This window comes from Dunckerocampus dactyliophorus, chromosome 20 (genome assembly GCF_027744805.1).
Source record: "Dunckerocampus dactyliophorus isolate RoL2022-P2 chromosome 20, RoL_Ddac_1.1, whole genome shotgun sequence".
Taxonomy (NCBI): Eukaryota; Metazoa; Chordata; class Actinopteri; order Syngnathiformes; family Syngnathidae; genus Dunckerocampus; species Dunckerocampus dactyliophorus.
The window spans coordinates 17,964,019-17,973,477 of NC_072838.1; the positions used below are offsets into that span (position 1 = coordinate 17,964,019).

At 42.1% G+C, this 9,459-nt stretch overlaps 2 protein-coding genes across 3 annotated transcripts; both read left to right on the plus strand.

The window, feature by feature from the left end:
- The first annotated feature begins 482 nt into the window (after positions 1-482).
- Positions 483-2,813, plus strand: LOC129173355 (2-iminobutanoate/2-iminopropanoate deaminase-like). 2 transcript variants are annotated; one of them, XM_054764182.1, is made up of 6 exons: positions 483-648; positions 1,677-1,782; positions 1,866-1,920; positions 1,996-2,064; positions 2,469-2,524; positions 2,639-2,813. In XM_054764182.1, the coding sequence occupies exons 1-6, from the start codon at positions 584-586 to the stop codon at positions 2,693-2,695; spliced, it is 408 nt and encodes a 135-aa protein (XP_054620157.1). In that variant the 5' UTR covers positions 483-583; the 3' UTR covers positions 2,696-2,813. The 2 variants fall into 2 exon arrangements, with proteins under 2 accessions (XP_054620157.1, XP_054620158.1); XM_054764183.1 differs by lacking the exon at positions 483-648 and adding an exon at positions 747-890.
- Positions 2,814-6,449: 3,636 nt separating this feature from the next.
- rpl30 (ribosomal protein L30) lies at positions 6,450-8,031 on the plus strand. Its single transcript, XM_054764184.1, has 5 exons — positions 6,450-6,546; positions 6,659-6,709; positions 7,036-7,181; positions 7,675-7,805; positions 7,916-8,031. The coding sequence occupies exons 2-5, from the start codon at positions 6,689-6,691 to the stop codon at positions 7,966-7,968; spliced, it is 351 nt and encodes a 116-aa protein (XP_054620159.1). The 5' UTR covers positions 6,450-6,546; positions 6,659-6,688; the 3' UTR covers positions 7,969-8,031.
- Positions 8,032-9,459: the final 1,428 nt, after the last annotated feature.

Sequence of the window (9,459 nt, forward strand, 5' to 3'; positions counted from 1 at the left end):
CTCCGAGCACGGTGGAAGGTAACGTACTCTAACGTCATCTCTCATAACATTCCTGAGGCGTACTGACTAGAATACTACATATAGCGAGGGAGTGATGGTTGAACCGCGATATAGCAAGGGATTACCGTATTACATTTTCATTCGACTTTTATTGACAGAGCTTTAGTATATTAAAAAAATACCCCTTTGCTCCAGAAATAATGCGTCAAAATCAATATTAATTACAGACCGTAATAACATTGCATATTTTTTCTTGTTCAGAAAATACTGTGGTTCCTTTCACAAAAAGGGCATGAAAACATTAAGAACATCTAAAATAATAACTATAAACTTTATATCTGTGGTGTCTGAATTTGATGAAGAAATTTGATTGTTTGACTGTTTTTTGCGGAAAGGAAAAAAGTCTGATTTTTTAATGTGCGTCATGGGCTAAGGGGGTCCCCGGCACGAAGCTCACTATATTTACACTCACTTGACTTCCTGCATGCTCGCCTGCAAACAAACCCGCGGGACAAACTTCGTCCTTTTCCACTCCTCACTCAGGCACTCTTTTCTCTCTGCGGCGGAATAGCACAACAGAAGGATGTCCATCCTCAACAGAAAGACAATTAACACCTCATCGGCACCTGCTGCCATTGGCCCATACAGGTAAGAAACACATTATTAATAGGTGGTTAAAACAGCGTATAAGGACACTTGGGACCTGCTCATGTTCGGGCAGAGGCGTGTCTTAGTGGACAATGACCTCCTCATATAAACAGTAACTTTTAGCAGAGAGGCAGCAAAGTCCAAAACACTCTTTTGACGAACAGCTGATGATTTACAATGGCAGCAATTCGTCGGCAGATTACGTACACAGCCAAAGCACCGGTCAGGCAAGGAATATACAGGTAAAACTAAAACTATTGCCTGTTATTGTTGGATTTTTTTATCATGTGGCAGCACATATTCCGGGGGAGTTCCCGTTTTAACCAATCGGCTATCAGTGGGCGGAGTCCGGCCAAGTGTTGTCCTACATGCAGACTTTAAAATGACAATTTGCACAAATTCTCTCCTTTTTACTACGTTGGCAAAATATTTAAACACAGTTTTAAAAGCATTCATCACTTCACAAGAGACGTTTTATTCATGTTGCTAGTTGTAGTTCACCCTCTCCACCACTAAGGACGCTGTAGAAGACAATGTTGTGACCCGATAACACAGAAGAAGCTGAGATTAGCATGAGGCTAACGTCGTAACGAAATGTTAAAATCTTACATACCTTTCAATAAATATTAACTTCTCAGTAGTTAAATTCGTAAATTATTTTCCCAATCGCACGAGCTGTCACATAGCCTAGCCGTTTAGCAGACACGAGCGCTTGTGTATCTATAATGTCACGACACGTCCTTAAAGCACACTGGACACAAAATAACAAACGTTAGATTCTTTTAATGGCGGGGGACATTAGGATGGTAACACAAGTTGATGTCATTTGATATCTATCGCTCTTATAGTAACAACCACTGGTTGCTTTTAGCTCAGTTGTCAATTGGACAAGTTTGAAGCATACCACTTCCGTATATTAGTGACGTCACTGCAGGTCATTAAAGACCCACTGTACAGTAACTAATGCATTACATTCGAGAATGTTCTTGGGTGGAATGAGTAAAAGATGAGTCTTCTGTGTTCTGCAGCCAGGCGGTGCTTGTGGACAGAACTTTGTACATCTCTGGTCAGCTGGGGATGGACGTGGCCTCTGGTCAGCTGGTCGATGGAGGGGTGCAGGCTCAGGCCAAGCAGGTGAAGCATGCAGTATGTCATATAAAGTAATACACACCCACTGGACTGATTTAATGTTATTTGTTCTGAATGTTCTTCCTCAGGCTTTGGTCAACATGGGGGAGATCCTGAAAGCATCTGGCTGCGACTACAGCAATGGTGACCTCTAACTACTACTACAATCCTTGCTTTTATGAAACAAGCATTCTGACTTGGCCTCGCTGTCTATTCCAGTGGTGAAGACGACTGTGCTGCTTGCAGACATTAATGACTTCAACAGCGTCAATGAAGTGTACAAGACATGTGAGTCGATGCCGTTTAGGTTGTGCGGTGGTGATTGATATCGAGCCTACTATACACGAAGCCCCTCACTCACTACGCTGTCCTATATGAATGGATTACCAGTGAAATGGAAGCTACGGCGCCCACTCGCTTGTAAGCAGACACCGCCATGCAGGAGGTCAATGTAATGTGACCTCCCGCATGTCGACAAACTTGCTCCTCTAAATTGTAGCCAGCTCTAAACAACCAGCAGAAGAACAATCAGGTTATCGTTTAAACAGCCAAGTGGGCGTGGCTAGTACGTGGCGAAATTTCCACTGGCCAATGAGGCAGTTATGGCTGAATTCCGCCTAGCAACAAATGTCCTCACCAAAAAAAAAATAATACAATGTCTGACTTGCCTTCGCTGCAATTTTGTTTTGCAGTTTTCAGCAGCAAGTTTCCTGCCAGAGCCGCCTACCAAGTGGCTGCGCTCCCTCGAGTGAGTACATGAAGTACACTTGTGCAGAATAACACACTCACTTTCACCATCTAACAGGAAATATTCTTTTTATTTGTACCTACTTGGGTTCAACTGTAGTTTTTGTCTCCCCAGGGTGGTCTGGTGGAAATCGAGGCGGTGGCGGTCCTCGGCCCTCTGTCTGATTCCTGACTAACCAGCAACATTACTAACAAGTTATAACACAGCTATCAAGATTAGACTGGATTTTTTGGCCTGTGTCTGTAATGAGAGGATGTTAAATAATACAAATAAACAACCTGAAGTGCAAGTGTGATTTTTAGTTTTCTATTTTTATTTCTTTACATGTGGTTCTTTGTTTTATCATCTCAGAGACACACACACACACAATAGTCTATCATTTGTGCTATTATTAGTGTTATTATGTACAGTATAATTGGGCATGAGCCTGCAAAAGGGGCAGTTGAGGAAACTTTATGCGAAATTTAGCTGAGAAATGTGGGAAATGGAGACAATGAATGAGAATTAATTACGATATTTTCAATAGTTAATAATTTTGTAATTTTATACTTTGTAAAGATCTAAACATTTTGGATTTATCGGTATGACGTCATAATTCCCTGATAGGAGCCTGTGCACCCCCAGTAGTAAGGATGGATGTCTCCTCCATGGAGCATTACTGTTGCCTAGTGGCCAGGATACTACACTTGTATTTCAATATGTTTTGACTAATAGCACTAATAGAGCACAGTCTACCACGAAACACCAACTGTGAATTCACTTCTGAAAAAACTGTAAGGACCTTCATACCATTTTTTGAAAAAAAAAAAAAAAAATCCAATTAATTCTTACTGTATGAAAAGTTTCCTACTAAAATTCACCACTTTAATTGTGCATACAGAAATACACTTTTCATATTTTTACGACGATGCCACACAATAGTCACTTAGAGGACTCGTCACATTTTTGGCTTTGACTTTCCCTCAAATTCGATGCAGATAATAAATAAAAGCGGGAAGACATTGTGCTCTGCAATGGATGATTAAGTGCTGTCGTGAAGGTAGGAAGGAAGGCACAGTCGTGTTGACTGAAGGTGTTTGTTGTGTGCAGTCTTGTGCATCTTGGCAACATAAAAGCCAGCTTACATCCAAACTTGCATCATTCACTTGCAGCTAAAGGGAGAAAAGTGTGATGTGACACATTAGGATGGATGTATTATGTGTTTATATCACATGACGTTCACTCACCTGGTACCTCCTCTGTGTGCTGTGATGAATCAGCAGCTTCTACCTGACCTACACAGGTGGAACACGCTTAAGAACGCACGGCAGACACCAGGGAGTATTGACATACTTTTCTTACTGTCTGGTGGAGCTGCATCTGCAGGCCGGGATGGGCTCACTACCTCAGGGGCATCTGCAGGTGGAGCTTCAGCGTCCGTCAGCTGCAGTTCCTCCTGTGCCGCTGGTGGCGCTGTTGCAATTGTCTCAACTGCCGTGTCTTCATCTTCAGGCTTGACTTCGGAAGCGTCTGCAGGCGTTTGGTCTGGAATGGTTTCACTATCCTCTGCTACGTTGCCATTGGCTGCGCCTGACAGGAAACAGGAAATGACAGATCCTCTACATGACTATTGTTTTTAAGGACCTACTGCAAAACGCTACTTTTAGATCCTCTATGTGACTCTGCTGTTTTTAAAGGACCTGCTGCCAAAACCTTAGCCAAGGATCCTCTATATGACATGCTGTTTTTAGGAATCTGCTGCAAAAAACCCTCGTCAAAGATCCTCTATATTATAAGAGTGCTCTGCTGGTTTAACGACCTATAGCAAAAATGCTAGTCAAAGATCCTTTATATACAGAATTGTTCTGCTGTTTTTAGGAATCTGCCGCAAAAACTCCAATCAAAGATTCTCTATATGACAGGAATGCTCTGCTGTTATTAAGTACCTAAGACAAAACTGCTAGTCAAAGATCCTCTGTATAACTGGAGTAACTTGTTTTTAGAATCTACTGCAAACAAATGCTAGTCAAAGATCCACCATATGACACGAATGCTCTGCTGTTTTTAACAAAACTGCTGGTCAAAGATTTGTATAACAGGAGCGCTCTGTTTTCAACAAACAAAGATCCACCAATGGCAAGAGTGTTTTGCTTTTTTTAGGAATCTGTTGGGGAAAAAAAAGGCAAGTCAAAGATCCTGAGCCTGATATGACAGGAGCACTCTGCTGTTTTTTTAAACTAAGCTATAAATGAAGTAAATCCACACTAATGGCTGCAAGTTTCCATAACAAAACTAATAATTCTACTTTCTATCGTGTTTTTCTTAACTTCCTACAATTGTCTTGTGCATTTCACAGGAAGGTCAGAGGTCATCTATGGCACACGAATGAACACACTCGATCGTTGAGCTCTGCCAGCTAACCTGTGCGTATCTGTTTACACGTTGCTATGTGCCATTTCAGGTGTGTGTTTTATGTTTTTGTCCATGAAACGATTGCACAATGTGGAAGAAACCATTAAGACGCTCCAGGGGGGTTGTCTTGCCTCTAGTCAATCTTTGACTAGTTTCCACTGCTGGTATTTTATCTTTAAATGTGTTATATATACTGTAAATATGTTATCTATAATAATATGTTGCAGCATTGTTTCGGTATGTGTGAGGCACTACAACAAAGGTGCGACCGCTGTTTCCTGAAACCGTAGGCTGTCACCAAATCTGCTGTTGAAATGTACTATTATGCCTCATGCACCGCACATCGTACAATGTATTCAACAGGATAATCTAAAATAGGAACATGTGATAATAAAGCCCAATTTTGACGGCCACTGTCAGGGAGGTATTAATGTCATACTAGATAGAACTCCAGCTGCAAATTACAAACAAAATAATTCATATTTTGTTCACGCTTGCTTTATTGCCCGATTTTTGGACACAGCTATTGTATTGGATGCCATTAGATTAGGCAGGCGTATCTACAGAAGTGTTCGGCTAAATGTTCTATAAATAATAATACATTTTAAAGACAATTAAAATGATTCCTACCTATGGTGCTGGTTCCATTGCTCTCCTCTGGTTTAGCGCCAGGTCTGGTCGAGTCCACTGCAGAAGTTTGGGAACTTGTGGAGCATCCCATCCTGTCCTTTCCTGGCCTGACTTCACTGGAATCTGGGCCAATAAAAGGATGGAATCCTCAACTTAGTGCTGTGCGTAATTACGCATCTTGTCTCATCCAAAAGAAGTTCGGTGGTTCCTGTGTTGTGGTGGCCTCAAGTTACCCAGCAGAAGTGTTGGATTTGTTGTTGACTGTAACTGAGGCTGTTTCCAAGAGGAGGCAGTCGCTGGAGCAAAAAATACATTATTCAAGTCACCCGAGTGAGTGGTTGGGTGCACGCGTGCGTGCAGAGGAAGCCAACCTCACGGGCGGTGAAGTTCAGTGTGGCTATGGAGGAGCTAAAAAAAAACATCAAATATGTGTCACTCTACTTGATCAACTCAAAAAGCAGAGATCAAATATCCCAAAATTATACTTTGCAGTGTTCGCTACATGTTTAATCCACACGCCAGAATGGATACAATTTTGGTTGTGCTACTATTAAAACAGTTTGAAATGCTCTTAAAAACGAAGAAAAAGGTCGACGAAGAAGAACCAAACCAAACTTGTCATGTGCACGTGTACTTTGGCCACCGTCTTGGAAACGCTGTACTGTGTGCTATGTATATTTTTAATGTAAATTTTAAATGAACAAACATATGGCATCATTCTCAAATAGACTTTCAGTTTGAATTAGTGCCAGAACGGGCTGTTTTATTACAGTGAAATGAAAAGTGAAATTATGAAATGAAAGTATGAATAATTAACAAAACAACACAATTGTGTTAATTTTTCATAAATAATTCCAATGTAAACAAATAATTGTCGCGGGACGTCACTTCCGCTGGATTTGTCTGCGCAGAAGTCGTTTGCGCACGCCACTCTACAGATAGCGCCGCAAAGCATGATGGGCCTTCCTTTCTCTCCGAGGCCATATTGGAGTTAACTTACCGTAAGATCCTCTCTGAGTTTTCCGAATAAAAACATTCAAATATGTCCGGTTTTGTTTCGTATTAACACTCCGAACGTAATGACACATTTCCTTGTGCTAATCTCCTTCGTAGGTTGGCCGGGTTTGGAGTAAATCGGACAAAATGGTGGCCGCTAAGAAGACGGTGAGTGGAAGCTTTCTAGGCGAAGTGCACGCGCTGATGCTTCACGTGGAGGCTAATGTTAATGTAGAGGCCCGCTAGCTATCGAACCACTAACACCAAAATGTCATATTTATCGTATCTAGACGTTTTTAACCCGATATGTGTACGTGTCATCTTATTTACCCGCGACTACTTACTGTTTGTCACCCAACTTGGGTAGCCGGAGAAGGCTGGTGGTAGCTAATGCTAACATGACAGCTAACACGAATACGGTCGCACAGAACTTTGACATTTGTCTCTGTAACAGTCCACATACAGTCAACCATCTTGTTACTTTTTAAATCCAGAAAAAGTCGATGGAGTCCATCAACTCCCGACTCCAGCTGGTGATGAAGAGTGGCAAGTACGTGCTGGGCTACAAGCAGTCGCAGAAGATGATCCGGCAGGGGAAGGCCAAGCTGGTCATCCTGGCAAACAACTGCCCCGCTCTCAGGTATAAACGCAGTTAATGTTAATGGGAGTACACCTGTTACCTTGTGAGTGAGTTTAGTCTGCACTATTACGCATGTGAAATGTCCCAATGCCTTTTTTGACTTAATTTGCATTTGCTCTGTTGTACTAGTGTTATGCTTCATAGTGGTGGGTTTACATCAAGATGCAACACATTTTGGATCAATCGTTTTTCTGACAAGTGTAGCATACACATTCATTTAGGCCATGTCCACCTGAACGCACACTTATAAACATGTAATTAAATACATACATACTCACTCGCTGTGAGCCCAAAATGCATCAAAATGTTTTTCTTTTAACCCTTTTCATGTCAGAGGACATGGCTATAATGTATTGTCTGCAGTGTGTTCAAATGCACATATTTCAGTTGGACTCTTTAAGCCCAGCAAATTGCTTAAATGAGAACTTAATCTGTGTGTGCTTTTCGTGCGTTCCCTACTGCAGTGACACTGTTGTTTCCCCTCCTTGTGCAGGAAATCTGAGATCGAGTACTACGCCATGCTGGCCAAGACCGGTGTCCACCACTACAGCGGCAACAACATTGAGCTTGGTACAGCCTGCGGCAAATACTACAGGGTGTGCACACTGGCCATCATTGACCCCGGTGAGTCCATGCTGTGCATTTATGTCCTTGCATTTTAAATGGGAAAAATTGCACAAGTCGAGGTTTTGCACTTTGGCAGTTTGCTGACCGCTTATTTTTGTCGTCTGCAGGCGATTCCGACATCATCAGGAGCATGCCCGATCAGCAGCAGCAGGCTCAGTAGAGCTGTCCCAACACCCTCCCACCCCACCCCAGTTGTGATAAATAAAAGTTGGTGTTGACAGTATTCTACTGCTTCTGGCTGTTTTAATGTTTGCTATTTACAGTGCTGTCACGTCAGGGTGTGGGCACTGCAAGTGTCCACAGGAGGGCAGCAATGTCCTCTTTAGAAGTGATTGGCTATGAAGCGCGTGATTGACGTGATTGGTTGGGCTTCATAGGTTTTGTGAAACATCAGTCACCTCCCATTTAATCCACACAGCCCGCTGACGTGTTGATGTCCACACAATTATGCAACAGCTGATCTTTGGGAATATTTTTTAACCTCCCCCCCCTCCTCCGCCTCCATTACATAAACCATCTGCTGTATTAGCGGTTGCCATGACGGCGTGAGAACATGCAGGCTCTTTCATTGGCATTAAAGGCTTGATACACTTGTTTGTTCTTGCCAATCTTACAAGTCTTATCTCTAATATATACTGTAGACTTTTCCCTATCAAACATCACAGGCGTCATCGCATCCAACAGAGCTACAGACATAATCCATGTGTCACCCATCAAATGCTTTGGCCCACTTTTTCCCACTGGCTGCATCTCTAAGCCCTTTTTTTTTCCTGGCTTCCCAATTAGATGGGAGTGAAATCATCCCTTGTTGATGTGCTCACGTGCGGCAATCATGCCCCAAAAAGCAGCAGCACATTTAAAGCAGCTTCATTAAGATTGGATGGAAAATACTTGGCTTCTTTCAGGCATGCTCTACTGCCTCAACACAAGGAAACACATTCTGTTGCACTGAAGATGAAAAGCATGGATGACGCCCAGCTAAAACATCTTTTTGCTACATTTTCAAAAAGATCTTACCTGCTTAATTGCCTTCTAGCGTCTACTGGTTCCACACGTGTTTTTAAAAAAAGGAAATGTAGGTACATTTTGGCGTTTAACAATGTTACACTGCACAGAACTTGACAAGACATTGAAGAGAACAAAGGATATATTAGTAGTAGGGCTGTCTAATGATTAAACCAATAGCAACTATCAGGCGCGGATTTTGTTTGCCACAATAAAAGCTAATAAAATGATAAACCATCCTGGATTCCAGTCACCCAGTCCCAGTGAAGGTACATGTTCTGAATTCTGGGCGCGTGGTGGACGCATATGCCAGAATGCAAGCGAGACGCATGCTATTCCTGAAGCCACTGTCAGGCTGATCATTTACATTGGACATTGAATGTGTGCTGTACATGGCTATTCAGGTGGAGGTACAAAACAAAGGTTCTGGCATCATGACTATAAGGAAAACTGACTATTCTCAATGAAAATGAACCAGAAAAGCGATCCCCAGTGACATAAAATTATACTCAAATCCTCGGAATTTACAGCTGCTTCAAATTAGAAAATATTTCCGGAAATTGAGCTAAAATGGGTTTCTCCTAGTACGGGTAATTTTATAAATAGAATGTTTTGGCGTAAACGATATATTCCAAAGATAAAAATA